We start from the raw sequence: 15,165 nt of genomic DNA on the forward strand, positions 1-15,165 counted from the left end.
GGTTCCACTGTTGTTCAGGTCTGGGAAGGTTACTTTTTCTGCTCATTATAAAAACAGGGATCCTATTCCTCTATAGAGCTCACCTGTATTACATGCATGCAAAGCACGGCATAGAGAAGGAGCTCTGTAGCATTAGTTAGGGACTACAGGAGAGATCTGTGTAGGAGAACCAGGAGGCAGTAGGAAGGTGTAACTCATGAGCTGGTGGGAATGGGGAAAAATAGAAGCAGCAGGCTAGCCCTGTGGGGTTCCTCCTGCACCCCAGCTTCAGCAAGACTGTGACCAAGAGACTGCAGCTTGGTGAGAAAAATATAGATGGAAGGAACAGGCAATTTGGCCTATTGTTCCCAAAGTACTGCTTTTACTATCTAGTTTATTCTGTGTTTTGTTTCTCACTTAGAATCGCATGGAAGAAAGCAAGGCCTTATTTAAAACAATTATTACCTATCCCTGGTTTTTGAACTCATCTGTAATTTTGTTCTTAAACAAGAAGGACCTTTTAGAAGAGAAAATCATGTACTCTCATCTAATTAGCTACTTCCCAGAATACAAAGGTAAGTAAGAGTCCATCTTGTGGATGTTTTGTCAAGTTCCCTGACATCAATCCAAAGTTCTTACCAAGGCTTACAATGCCTTCATCGTCTGCCTCTAACAACCTCTCACCATTCCCTACCTTTGAATAGAAGCTCCAGTCACTCTCCATCATTGTGTTTTCACCTCAGCACCTCCACACATGCTTTCTCAGTGCTTCATTACATTTACGAACTCCTTTAGCTAATTCCACTTTGTTCTCCAGCATCTCCTTTGTAGTCTTTCTGATCTTTGCCCTCACACTCCTGCCTCTCACCTATAATCTGTATTAGCTGTGCCTTCTTTGTACTCCCTTGTGGCCTGGACTGAATATACTCTCTCTTAGCCTTCATCACACTGTGTAGTGTTGTCTGTTCACTCAGCTATCTTCCCAATCAGCTCTGTGCCCAATTTATCTTTGCATTTGCAGTACCAGTCAGAGTACCTGGCACTTCTTAAGTGCAGGTTAAAGTGTAGCATCTCCTTTACCAGACACAGGGCAGACCTTAAAGTTCTTTTTCCTTTTTTTTAAAGAAAAAAGCTCACCACATGGGCCAGCTTGCCTTCACCAGGAGACCCTGGTCATAGAACCGTGGACCTCCTATGTAGTAGACAGGAGCCCAATTGCTTGAGCCACATCCACTTCCCTTAAAATTCTTTATATACATAACTTATCCAAGGCAGGAGAGTTTATGGCCTATTGCTAATTTTTTCTGGTAAAGGAAATCTCAAATATTACTAAGTTTGACATTGATATTTAGAGGATTAGTGTTTTAACACTCTCCATTTACTTTTTATTAACCACATTGTGTAGTATGGAGCTCTCAAGCTTTAACATCAGACTTGAAAACATAATAATGTTTATTCTCAAAGTTTTCCTTTTCTCTCTCCTAACCCACTTCTGTGTCTGTATGAGTTAAGAATTATGTCTCTTCAAATTTGGGACACACGTTTTAAGAAAATAACAAAGTACAATTTTCAGATATCAATGGACACCTTAAAATACTACTTTATGGATTAATAATGAGGCATAATAAAAATAATGCCCTAGGTAAACCAACTCCTGGAAATAAAATTATATCAAAGAAGGATCCCCAAAATGAATAGGAGTATATTAAAAATGATTTGAAAGACATGACAATGAGTATCTTTCTTCTTTTATTTCTCTAATTGCACTCATGACTAGGACCAAAGCAGGATGTCAAAGCTGCCAGAGACTTTATCCTGAAGCTTTATCAAGACCAGAATCCTGACAAAGAGAAAGTCATCTATTCCCACTTCACATGTGCCACAGACACAGAGAATATCCGCTTTGTGTTTGCTGCTGTCAAAGATACAATTCTACAACTAAACCTGAGGGAATTCAACCTAGTTTAAAAGCTGCTGCCTTCTCCTTTGCCATAACAGAAGATGTGATTTACAAACTTTTGTTTTATCTGCAAATGCTTCTGACATCATGTGGCCTGGCTCACTGTGCCAGGCACTGAGTATATCATACAGGCCACAGGGACAAAAATGGAAAGTATTTGAGTTAACAAAAACCTTTTTAAAGTCCTTATTCTCAGATTGTTTTTATAGTTCTTTTCTTGACTTTTGGCTTTAAGACTGTAGTTTTAGAATTTGAGATTTTATAGAATTTTAAAAGCTACTGTGATTTATTTTTTTTAAGTGTTTAATAATAACCCATTGAAATCACATATTTTACCTAAAGAGGCCTGTTAATTTATAGATCATGCCCAAGACCTCGAGAGGATTAATTTGGGTGACCTTTTCTTTTTTAAGAATATTAATGGGTTTGAAGCTTTTTGTTAAATCTTGCATTTTAGAGATATTTTTATTGAGTATTTTTCTCTCATGCTGAAGTATGACTTCTTTACCATGCCACCAAAGTTTTTTGAAAACGGCATAGTTCTTTCTGAATGTTAACTTCGTAAGCCAAATTAATGAATTTATCAGTCTAATTTAGTTTTGCCACAATCTGATCACATTGGAGCCAAAGGTGACATATGGTAAATGGGTTGAGAACATCTATGTTGCATTGGTATAAAATATACGTGTGTGTGTATTCCAATGTATATTCCAAGGTCTTGTAAACTTATGAACTGGCTAAAAGTCCCAACTATTTAACAAATGTAACCCCTGCCAAATCTGTGGTCACCACAGATTTGTGGCTTGAACTATGTATGTTGTGCCTTTCTGAGAAGGCTAAGAATATAACATTATACCATTAGCGTTGAATTTTGTTGTGTTTCTTTGAGCTTATGGTTGATGGCGGTTCTCCTAAAAAGAAAAACGCTATTATCTTCATAGTTAATAACTTAGAAACTTTCCTAAATTTCATCCTTTTGAGGTAAGTCTGCATTCTATCATGTTATTTTGGAAGAGATCCTTTAGCAGCTAGCTCTGTAAAGCAAAGGCAGAATCCCCTGCAAAGTAAAGAGTGCTTCAAACTAAGAACCCAAGATGGTTTTGTTTCCTCTTTTTATATGAAGGTGTGCACCCATGTACATATACACAAATACCGCATATGTATAAGTGCACGTATGTGTGTATATATATAAGCACACATTACTAGGGATTTAGTGATATGGCTTATTTCAAACCAATCTATAAAATACACCTGAGTTGTTCACATATTATAGAACAATGCATCAGCATCCTATAGCTGCACTATGCCTTTATCAGCCAGGTAGTAGATTTGTCAGGTTTTCATTCTATTGGATGAATTCTAAGTGCAAGCTATTAAAGAACAGAAGAAAGGACAGGAATTATATCTAGTGACTACCATAGCAACATCAAGCTTTAAAAGCTAATCCTCACTCAAGAGTTGAATTTAGTAGCAGTAATTTTTGTGGAGCTTGACAAACTGAGGTTAAAACTGATCTGGAACAGTAAAGGTCCAGGAAAAGTCAGATAATTTTGTACAAGATAAAAAGATGGGGGACCAGCTCTTCAGAATATGCATAAACATAACCAACAAACAGCAACAACAAAAAGGAAACACCCCTTGTCTCCCCTCACCACCAGAAGGGCTAAAGTTATGAATTGGTTCTGAATAGCCAATTAAAATATAAAAAGGCTCAATTTGAATCAATAATCAGGGAAATTAAACAACATGGAATTTTTTATTCCAGGTACTTTAACATTAGTTGTTTTTTTTAACTTATCTTTGGCCAACACTTAAAAGCACGAAAAGTATATGATTGTTTTCAGTCACCTCTAGTAGTAGGAGGGTGGTCAAATAAATCACTAAAAAAGAGTTTGGTAATTATAAGGTATTTCAAGTCAGGGAAAGGTTGAACTCTCCAAATAGGAGGTGAATTATATTATCTCAGCCATACTGATTTTTGCAAGTAGAAATCCATCTTCCAAATAATACTCATTACTTACTGAGGAAATGATCCATTTGAAGTTTTCTGAGATTGACAGGCACAGTTTGTTGTTTAAGAATTTTGGAAGTATTATCACTCAAGGAAGTGATCATAGTGGGCTGAGTGCCATGAGCTTTGACTGAAATTCAGGACCTTGGTTAATCTGTTAGCTATCCACAGTTACTCAGGCTCCAAAGGGGTGGTTTAGATAGGCAAGAGGGAGGTTGTTGATAATGCTTCTAGTACTATTCAATAGTTAAAAAACAGAGACAGTCTGAAGATGAGAAATCTGTGACTCAATTTATTTGAAAAAGGTATACATGGTTAAACAGGCAATCCAAACCTACCTATACCAAGAAATAATTATCATTGTTTAGAAAAAGTCATTACTGAGCATGGCCAACCAATTTTCAGGGGGAAAAAAAGCCTGTCACAGTTTCAAAAGAAAGAACTTCACTGTAAAAGTTTGTGTTTATAAATTACTTTACCAGAATACACAAAACCAAGGCAGAGACCACATAGGAGGCCCACATAAGAGATACGAGGATAAACGTGAAGGAAATACTGCAGTAATGCAGAAAATTTTTTTTTTAAAGGTCATTGTCAATGACCACATTTCCACCAAAGAATAAGCATTCAAAAAGAAGCATAAACTTTTTGATCAAAACAAAAATTAGTAAGAGAATGTACTTTAAAAGTGCACATTACCTGCAAAATTCATTTTTATACCTAATACACATGGTCACATACAGAGATGATCATATTTAAAAAATCTATAAGAATCTGACCTTGTAACAAATCCTAGATACAATTTCTGATAGTTTGCGAGTGTGGCTATAAAACAAAACTGAGAAAATTTCAGTGATATCCAGGCTACGTTTTTATTTGAATGTATTTCAGCCCCCAAATTGGGAACTTTTAGGTTAACTAATGGAACACTGACAATATGATGGAATACCAAGGAAATGGGGGTTTCTAACATGTTATATACTACTTTGAGTATATTTTTGATTGTATATTACATATATACATATAGATTGTATTATACCATTCTTATAGGGTTTCTTGTTACAAGTACATCATTAGAAGGAACACATTACTGTGAGGTATCAGAGCAATTCTAAATGATTGGTGTTTAGTGACAGGGATTTTCTGGTTGCTAGTTTGATGTCTATCATAGCAAGTGTTAAACTATAATACAAATTACTTAATTTGTATTTGCATAAAGTAATAAAAATGTTTAAAATATACATATCAACCTATAAAACCTGAAGTTACATTTCTTGAGTAGCCCTTTGAGAAACTAAAATTATTTTTCTGAAAACTCCATAATATTTTTAAAAAGTAGAACTAATCCATAATTTTGAAACAGACAAATTATTTCTTTGAATGAGACATGGAACAATTTATTTTACAAAAGAGAAAGTGAAAAAAGAGTTTCAATTTAAAAAAGGTTTGAATAAGGTTTATGTCAGAGTAGGATCCAGCATCTTCTCACTGAATGTACTGGACTGCATTTTGGTTAGCCCTGAAACAAATACTACTTTTATCCCAAATGTGGAAGAAAAGCATGGAAAAAAGTTTGCACTAATATCTGGACTGGCCAATAATTGAAAACACAGATTACAAGAATCATAAAACTTTAACTTCCTAATGCTAATTTTATAGGTTAGCATTAGCAATAAGGAGCTTAGGAAGTGTATTTCGAAGGATGAGACAGGAGAGTGAATGGGTCCCCTTTTAGAATCTGTAAAGGAGCTGTATGTGATACTATAGCACCAAAGAAAACCATATTTCTGTTTTTGTCTGATCACACTGACTCATATGAGAATTTCTGATACACACTAGGAAAGGAAAACATTTTATAAGCCCAAATAGAGCTACCCTGTTTTTTCACTCCAGAGACAAACTGGAAGACTGCCTGAATGGTTGTTCATCTGCTGCTCCTTTTCTCAGATCAGGCTCCACATAATCCAGACTGTCCCAACAATCACTAATGGCCTAAAAACTTAGAGCAGTGACTTTTTAAAAACTGCAATTCACAATAGGAAATATTTTAAATTGTGACTCAGTTGACACAGTACCTACAGTATTTAAGACAATATTTCAGGAAACCCTTGTTAAATGCAATGCTCTCTGCTGTTTTCTCCTCTACTCCACTTTCAAGAAATGCTGGTCATGAGTATGTAAATTGATTTTATGACTCACTAATGGGTTAAGACCTGGTTGAAAAACACTGTCTTCAAGGATTTTGGTTGAATTCAGATTTTTCTGAATTGTGTTGGCAATATCATGAAAACGCCCTGCCCCAGATGCCAGATTTCCACTTTCAGTGTATTTGGCACACACTTTCAGCTCCTATAGGCAAACTGACCCAGTAACTTGCCCCAGTTGTTTCAATGCAGGGGCCTATGCAGGAAGCACTGGGCATAGTCTGAAGAACATTGGCAATTGATGACGGAATAACTAAAGTACAGAAAATCCAGTCCTGAGGTAAAGATTTTATTTTTTTAACCAGATAGGACTAGGACACCATTTTGCAGGATGTTTCTGAGATGAGCCAGGTGCATAGATAATTTTTGGGATAATATTATTGCTACTACTCACTATCAGAAAATCAAGGGAGAGAATTATGATAGAAAAGATAACAAACTCAGAGAAAATTTCTTATTTGGAGTGATAGTTTTAGGATGGATTAGGATTATGGAGGAGAGAAGGGGCAAGGAAGGACTACCTATAGGTGTTAATGATTATTTAGGGATCAGAAAACAGCTATACTAAAATGAGTCTTGCTACCCTAGGGAAGAAGTAACAAATTCATACGCTATTCTTTTTTGAAGGCAATGGGGAAATCACTGCAGAAGTTCCAGAGAGAGAATACTTTGAAAATGTGAAGAAATCACAAGCTTCTTTTTGTATCAGAATTCAAAGTTGCTATTTCTAATGTCATACTTTCCAGAGAAAAACTGGCAGGAAACAAACATTCTGCCTTGGGCTTCACAAAATTATCATGGACCAGAATATATGCTGTAATAGAATTAAGAGCCTGGGACTATAGCAAATAATATACTGAGAGAAAGGACATAATACTCATTCTGTAGCAACTACCAAACAACCAACACAGCTTAAAGTCTCAAGCAGAGAGTTATTAAATGTAGTTAAATATAATTCATAGAAGATTGTTTTCAAATACAGTTAAGATTCTGGACTTTCTAACATTGAAGAAAATGGAATATAGACTCGAACACATTTTATAATGTGTTTATAAATAAATCATAAAATGCTAAGTTAAAAAGACTGACTCATTATCTAGTGATATACTGATGTTCTTAGTTTTTTGTTTAAATGAAGGCAACCTTCTAAAACAATTGATAAACTACAGCTCCTGAAATTATGGTCCTTCTACTTTGGAAAAAGAGGAAGTGATGGGGAAGCATTGATGGGTAGATGACTGCTTGAGGAAGAATGGGAAAAAAGATTTCTAGGTTCTTATGGATAAGAAAACACTGGCTTTGTATGTGTACTAGTTATAGAACTCACTCATGCTGGCCTTTAGAGAATAGTAAAAGAGTTTCTATGCTTACACACGCTTTTCCCTATCACCACTGTGTACCCAAGGAGTTGTGATCTTTACTTTCTCTGAAAAAGATGAAATCATGAAACTGAATTAGGCAATGAGGTGCTTGTCTAGTGGCACTGAACGGAATGCCAGTAAAATAACACCTGTGATGAGGACAATTTGAACTTTCTGACTACCTCTGATCTTAGGTTTTATTCTGACATATGCAAAATTAGAAGAGCTCAGCAACAGAGAAAATGTCTGTTACTCTGAACTTTCAGGGGGACACACTCTTACAGGGTTTGAAACTTATAATTTTTTAATTCAATTTATGCTAAGAAAAGGAAAAAAATTCTGAAGAAAACTACTGATAATAAACTGTATTTTCAGAGGAAAAGCAATAGTATTTAGTAGGCAGGATTTAGTCAGAAATAAATACAATTACAATCTGGCATGCTGTTTACTTTAGCTTTTACAACAAAGCAAGGGTTTGAGGAATTTCACAACATTTTGACTATACGGAATCCCCAATTCCAAAAACAGTATATACTTATTTGGCAGCACATACAACATGCATCAAATACTCTGTATTATTCAATAATTAAATAAGATACTGCATCATTTTCTTCATGTTTCACAATCATATATTCAGTCCCATTCACATGAAAAAGTACATTAATATTAAGGTGCAAAAATCTTGGCCATAAAAAAGACCAACTCAAGGCCTTATTTTTTGTGCAGCCCATGATTTTTGTTCTGATGGGCTGTACACTGAAAAAAGTGATTCTCACTTGAATAAATGTAGAAAAAGCAAACCAGAAATTTTCAAGTATAATGTCAGTAGGACATGTTGCGGTATTAGATTTCAGGGTATATTCACTTGTGAGGGGAGCTGTCTGTTCTAGAGCATAACTCATTTTATCTAAGATTTTGAGAATTTTATTTCATATTACCAGTGAATGAATGGAAAGTCAGTATTGTTAAGGCTTCAGGAATTTTTCTTTGAAATCAGCAGTCTATTAAAAACATGGCCTGGATAAATCAAGTAGAACCGATGGAGTTGGCCTGAGGAGAGGAAGCATTCCTAGATTCTAAGTTCTAAGAGGAGCTTTCCCATTTTGGGTATGGTACTTCTTTCTTCAAGCCTTTTTCATAAGGTGAGGAATGAAGGGGTATTTTTCAGTCTATATCATATTATATAAAAAAGATTTTTTTTCATAATTATGTTATGAATTTTCACATAATTCAAACCTATTCTTTATTTTAAAAAATAAGGAAAATAATAGCAAAATATTTTTTCAGTAAAAAGAACATCATGTTTAAGAAGAAACCACCAACAAAATTCTCTTGATACAACTGAGGCAATGTTGATTGGCTCATTTACCCATCACTCATTCAGGCAGTTTGAAGAAAGCATGATAGAAGTGTAAAAAGTGAACTAGGAATATTAAACTTGGCAACATGTGGAAACTAACTTTGGGCAACCTCTCCACCGCTGAAGACAATCACCCAGAGCAAGTATTTAAGATTCATAAAATAAATGTTTCTACTTTTCTGAAAGAATTAGAATTTTAACCAGATGCATGATTCAAGCTAAGAAAACTAATAGAATAGATTGCCAAAGTTGGCATATTTTAATCACATAGCTATTTACCTGATTTTTTTTTTTAACATCTGGCATATAGGTACTTAAAACTACTTTTGTAATATGCTTCCCAAACAGGTTTTAGAATGGGTACTAAAGAGGATTTGGAAGATAAATGCTGGAAGCTGTGTTGATTTATTGTTGTGTGTCTTCAGCTAGTTTTCTCCATCAGAGGCTTGGGGAAGGTTCTCTTGCTTCTTCTAGCTTTGTGAGGATCCACTGTTATAAGGAAATAAACCAACATTTGCTTACTTCAATGAACTTGCAATGAAATCCAAATGTAATGAAAAGAAATCCAAAAGATGACTTTCCAGTTTAGTTATGTATATACCAATTATTCAATCATTACAAACAATTCATCCTGTACAAGAGATTGCATTCAATTAAATGGACCAAATGGCTCAGGGATAATGTGACTGGGTACAATTTAACAATAGCAATAATGTTGTTCTAAGGTTCTTCGAACTTGGATGTTCACCTTCAGAATGAAAGTAAAATAAGAAGTAAAAGAAGTAACAGTAAAAGAGAGGATAATTTTGGAAGTGAATTGAATAACTCTGGCATGGTATAAAAATTATCTCTGAAAAATCCCTTCTACTCTCTTGTCAATTCTGTATTACCAAGCCTCCATGATTCCAGATATAAGATTCTACTGATTGAATTACATACAATTCTATAGTGGATAGCAGCATAGCAATATTCTTGAGCATTTTACACGTTCTCACAATATATTTCCTATTCTAAAATAATTTGAAATCACAAAAATAAAACACAATGTAGTGCAAACATTTCTATCAACAATGTCCATTATTACTCGGTCTGTATGACAGATAAAAGCCTTGAATGAGATACCAGGGTTATTCCACTATGAAAAGCTTTAGTAGAGATACTTAGGCTCTTTAATTTAGGAAGAACCTGGTGGGAGTGGTTATAAGTAGAGAAAGAAAACAGCCAGTAGCTTTCTCCGGATGTTTCCAGCAGAACAGGAGAAGGATAAAAAGAAATCTTCAGGAATAAAGTCATGACGGGTATTAAGTGGAAAACTTACTACAAAGGAACAGAAATAAGTGGTAATGCTCTTTGGCAACATGAAAGAAGGTGGCCTAAAAGCCATGTTATTATCATGCTCTACTGTTTCAGGTGATATGCATATTGAAGCTCTAGCTATTCAATTCCTCTTTCTTTATAACTCGAACTCCTTTTAGTTTTCTACTATTAGCATGTCAGTGTTGTGTTACATATCATCATGTCTAGATAAAAACTTGCAATGTATGTGCTAATTGGTTCAAGATATGTGTGTGTGGATGAGGGAGGTCCCTGGTTTGGGGTCCAGATATGACAAGTGAACTGGCAAGGATCATACTGAGCCAGGACCAATGGAGAGAGCAGTATGAGGGCAGGAAGCTGGGTACATGTTCTGAGCTTGGCAAGAAGTCCAGTAATCAAGTAAAAGAGCACTATGTTCTCATTATAAGTTTCACAGACCCAGTGGGTACAATTCACAGTAGCAGGAATAAAGTCTTAGTTTTGATCAGTGAAGTCAGATACTCAGTTCATAATCTTCACTTTCTTGACAGTGAACATCCTTGTAATTGCTATTACCCTAAAGATGTATAATGCTTTTCAGTTCCTATCATTCCCATTTTGAAGAAACTGAGGTTTAGTGACTTCCTCAAGGTTCTATAGTCAGGAAGGGACAGAACCAGGATTCAAATCCAGGTTTTCTGACTTCTGGTTTAGTTCCCTTTGTCCCACGATGCATTAAGGAATTTTTTTTTTTTTTAATCACTAAGCTGGGAGCTGGTAGGTTGACACTAGAATGAAGTCATTTCTTTAAGAGCTTTAAAAAAGTATTACAGTTAGGACTTGAAACACATGGAGCAATCTGATTTGCTGAATTCAATCTAGTGAAAATCAGTTTTGGGGAAAAAGCATCTAGTGACATATACTAAAAGTGCCAAAACAAAAACAAAATAAAAATTATTTGCCTTAAAAAACAGTCCAATTACATGACTTTGAAATGAGAAGCTCAGATCTATTTAAGTAAAAGATTCATTATATTTACCCTAGCATCTTCTGGGGTCCTGAAGTTAATTATTTTTCCAAACTCTTTGGCATGGAATACAGACTTTACCCGTTCCTGTAAACAACAGAATAAGAAAATCTATTTTTAAAAAAAGTTTGTTTTATAAGTTTACAACTTATACACTTATTGTTTACGAATGCTCATGCATGAATGCTAAACTTCAATAAAAAATTTAAAAAAAAGAAATCCAGTTGTAGAAATACGATAAATTTTAAATAAATGTATACAGTTTTATAAATCTATCCTTAAAGCATCCATCTTACACAAATCATATATCTTTAAAAAAGCCAAGCGTGGGGAACCAAGAATATAGAAAAAACAAGACTAAATTCTAACACATCCGTTATCATTAAAGCTGAAGAAGAGACTTTGGTTGCTAAAGCCACAAAGGTTGACACAAAGGACAGGAGCAGTGCCACTGTTTTTTCTCTCCAAATAATTTCTCAGACCATATTTGATAGCTGGCCATGGTCTCATGATTGAATCTTGCTCAGAAACAATATAAACACACCTGCGATTGTGTGTATACATACATACACATCAACACATACATATGAATGTGTGTGTCTATGTAACTTGTGACATTTTAAGCCAGTCATGTAATAAGATGATGATTGCTGATAAAAGGCCTCAGAAGAGGTGGAAGGAGAAGAAATCAAGGAGATAAGAGGAAGTGCTATCCTTGGAGAGGGAAAGAGATAAAAAAGTCGAGAAAGATACAACAAACAAGGTGGCAGCAGAGTAAGAGGCTCCTAGAGTCAACTCCTGGTACAGGGCAGTTAGTAATCACTCACAGCCATCTAAAACACCTATCTGGGGTCTCCAGGACACCAGAAGAGCATCCTGCAACATCCTTGAAAGAATGAAAGAAGGCAACTGCTCATCTGCAGAGAAGACTCGGGAGTAAAGTACTCTAGTCCACAGAGGCTGGTGCCTATCCTCCACTGGCAGTACAAGCTGCTTCAGGAGCTATTTTGTGATGCAATCAGAAGCTACAATTCCCAAAAATGGGGGAAGAGGAGAATGTTGGGCACTAACTTCAGCTACTGGTTTGTTATTCGGTGAGCTAAAGTATAATCCTAAGAACAGTTAAAATTTGAAACTGTCCAAGTCAGAAAAAGGCCAGTAGCCGCCATTTAAACTCTGCCCCTGACATAAGGGGAAGTAGGCAGATTGAAAATCCCAGTACTGGTAGGGACTGGCTTCTTTCCACTCAATGTAGATCAGATTATAGCCCTAGCCTTGGCTTCAACCCCACCTCTGACAGAGGGGATGCTGGCGGGACCTGTACCAGCCTCTCTGGGTAACTGCAGGTACATTCAGCTGGCACAGACTAAATAGTTGCAAGTCTACCAGGGCAACTGTGGTCATTTTGGACCCACACGACATAGATTGCTGCCATCTGTAACTTCATCCCTATCTCAGGCAGTTGAGGAAGGGCATGCCTTCATTAGTCTCTCCAGCAACTACAGTCTAGGCCTGCATCACTTGGATTACTACACATGGCTGTGGTTCTGTCCCTAGCCCTGGCAAATGGGAAAGACAGAAGTTTCATCAGTCCCTGGGGCAATGCAGCTTAAGCCTCCACAGCTTACAGGACCAACTGCATCCTTGGCTCTTACTACACAACCACCAAGGGAGAAAGGGCAAGAAAACCCTAAACTAAAGAAAGAAACTGCACCAAAAATAAATATATCTAGTAACCCAGATGCCAAGACACCAACAAAAAATTACAATCCATACCAAGAAACAGGAAGATATGGCCCAGTTAAAGGAACAAGATAAGTCTCCAGATGATGTGAAGGAGTTGCAACAACTAATCAGAGCTGTTCAAACACACCTTAATAAATTCAGTGAGATGACTAAAGAGATTAAGATTATTAAGGAGATATTAGATGAGCACAAAGAAGAATTTGAAATTATACATAGAAAAATAGCAGATCTTATGGGAATTAAAGGTCCAATAAATCAAATTAAAAATACACTGGGTGAAACAGATGTGGCTCAACTGATAGATCATCTGCTTACCACATAGAGGATCCAGCGATTGATCCCCAAGGCCTCCTGACCTGTGTGGTAAGATGGCCCACACGCAGTGCTGCCATGCGCAAGGAGTGCTGTGACACACAAGGGCGCCCCCACATAGGGGTGCCCCACGTGCAAGGAGTGTGCCTTGCAAGGAGAGCCACCCTCCGTGAAAAAAGCACAGTCTGCCCAGGAGTGGCGCTGCACACATGGAGAGGTGGTGCAGAAGACAATGCAACAAAAAAGAGATGCAGTTTCTCAGTGCCACGGGATAATGCAAGTGGACGCAGAAGAACACACGGTGAATGGACACAGAGAGCAGACAACGGTGGTGAAGGGGAGAGAAATAAATAAAATAACTCTTTAAAAAAATACACTGGAATCATATAACAGTAGATTTGAGGAGACTAAAGAAAATATTGATGAGCTTGAAAAAATGGCCTCTGAAGGCAAACGTACAAAAGAAGAGATGAAGAAAATAATGGGAAAAATTGAACAAAGTCTCAGGGAACTAAATGAAAGCAAGAGATGTGCAAACATACATGTCATGTGTGTCCCAGAAGAAGGGAAGGGAAAAGGCAGAAGGAATATTTGAAGAAATAATGGTAGAAAATTTCCCCACCCTATTGAAGGGCATAGACATCCATGTACAAGAAGTACAATGTACTCCCATCTGAATAAATCCGAATAGACCAACTCCGATTTACATACTAATCAGAATGTCAAATGCTAAAGAGAGAGAGAATTCTGAGAGCAGCAAGAGAAAAGCATTGCATAACATATAAGCGATACCCAATAAGATTGCATTCTGATTTTTCCTCAGGAATTATGGAGGTAAGAATACAGGGATATGATATATTTAAAATACTGCAGAAGAAAAACTTCCAGCCAAGAATCTTATATCCAGCAAGACTGTCTTTTAAAAATGAGAGCAAGTTTAGAATATTCACAGATAAACAGAAACAGAGAGTATGTAACCAAGAGACCAGCTTTGTAGGAAACACTAAAGTGTTATATTCTGAAAAGACAGGAGAGAGAGGCTTGGAAGAAAGTCAAGAAATGAAGATTATATCAGTAAATTAAGTAAAAGTGTTGAAAACAAAAAATGAAAGATAAAACCCAAATGTCAAAATGGGCAAAATAAGAACTGTCTTTACAATAACAGCATTGAATGTTAATGGATTAAACTCCCCAATCAAAAGACAGAGACTGGCAGAATGGATAAGAAAATATGAGCCACCTACATGTTGTCTACAAGAGACTCACCTTAGATTTAAGGATACCAATAGACTGAAAGTAAAGGCTAGAAAAAGATATTACATAAATGCAGTAACCAAAAAAAAAAAACCTAAAAAAAAAAAACCCAAAAACGAAAAACCCCAACAAAAACAAAATGAAACAAAAACACCAGAGTAGCTGTACTTATATCAGATAAAATAGACTTTAAAAGTCACAAGCAATGAACAACTTGAGGAGGAAGTCAGGAAAAAAAAATTCCATTTACAATAACAACTAAAAGAATCAAATATTTAAAAATAAACTTAACCAATGATGTAAAGCACTTGTATTCAGAAAACTACAATGCATTGTTAAAAGAAATTTAAAAAGACCTAAATAACTGGAAGAATATTCCATGCTCATGGATTGGAAGACTAATTAAGATGTGAATTCTACCCAAGTTGTTATATAGATTTCAATGCTATCCCAATAAAAGTTCTGTCAGCATCTTAAAAATAAATGGAATACACGATTATCACATTTATTTGGAAGGGTAAGGGGTCCCCAGTAGCCAGAAATGCCTTAAAAAGAAAAAGCAAAGCAAGTTGGAGGACTCTCATTTCCTGACTTTAAATCATTACTACCTAGCTACAGTGGTAAAAACAGCATGGTACTGACATAAAGACAGACA

The 15,165-nt window shown here is 36.0% G+C and overlaps 2 protein-coding genes across 3 annotated transcripts in view; one reads left to right on the forward strand and one right to left on the reverse strand.

Annotated features, from left to right (window-relative positions):
- The window catches only part of LOC101412058 (guanine nucleotide-binding protein subunit alpha-14), a 236,972-nt gene extending 234,164 nt beyond the window's left edge, over positions 1 to 2,808 (forward strand). The window contains exons 6-7 of the mRNA XM_004477521.5: positions 401 to 554; positions 1,757 to 2,808. Of these exons, the coding sequence (XP_004477578.1) occupies positions 401 to 554; positions 1,757 to 1,947 (345 nt within the window). The 3' untranslated portion in view covers positions 1,948 to 2,808. The remainder of the gene's footprint in view (positions 1 to 400; positions 555 to 1,756) is intronic.
- Positions 2,809 to 4,216: 1,408 nt separating this feature from the next.
- VPS13A (vacuolar protein sorting 13 homolog A) overlaps positions 4,217 to 15,165 on the reverse strand; it is a 293,093-nt gene continuing 282,144 nt past the window's right edge. Inside the window, exons 71-72 of one of the 2 annotated variants that reach the window (XM_058301627.1) lie at positions 11,211 to 11,285; positions 4,217 to 9,364 (exon numbers count right to left, since the gene is read on the reverse strand). In XM_058301627.1, the coding sequence (XP_058157610.1) occupies positions 9,314 to 9,364; positions 11,211 to 11,285 (126 nt within the window). In that variant the 3' untranslated portion in view covers positions 4,217 to 9,313. The remainder of the gene's footprint in view (positions 9,365 to 11,210; positions 11,286 to 15,165) is intronic. The other variant, XR_011649379.1, reaches the window with a different exon arrangement.

This window comes from Dasypus novemcinctus, chromosome 8 (genome assembly GCF_030445035.2).
Source record: "Dasypus novemcinctus isolate mDasNov1 chromosome 8, mDasNov1.1.hap2, whole genome shotgun sequence".
Classification (NCBI taxonomy): domain Eukaryota; kingdom Metazoa; phylum Chordata; class Mammalia; order Cingulata; family Dasypodidae; genus Dasypus; species Dasypus novemcinctus.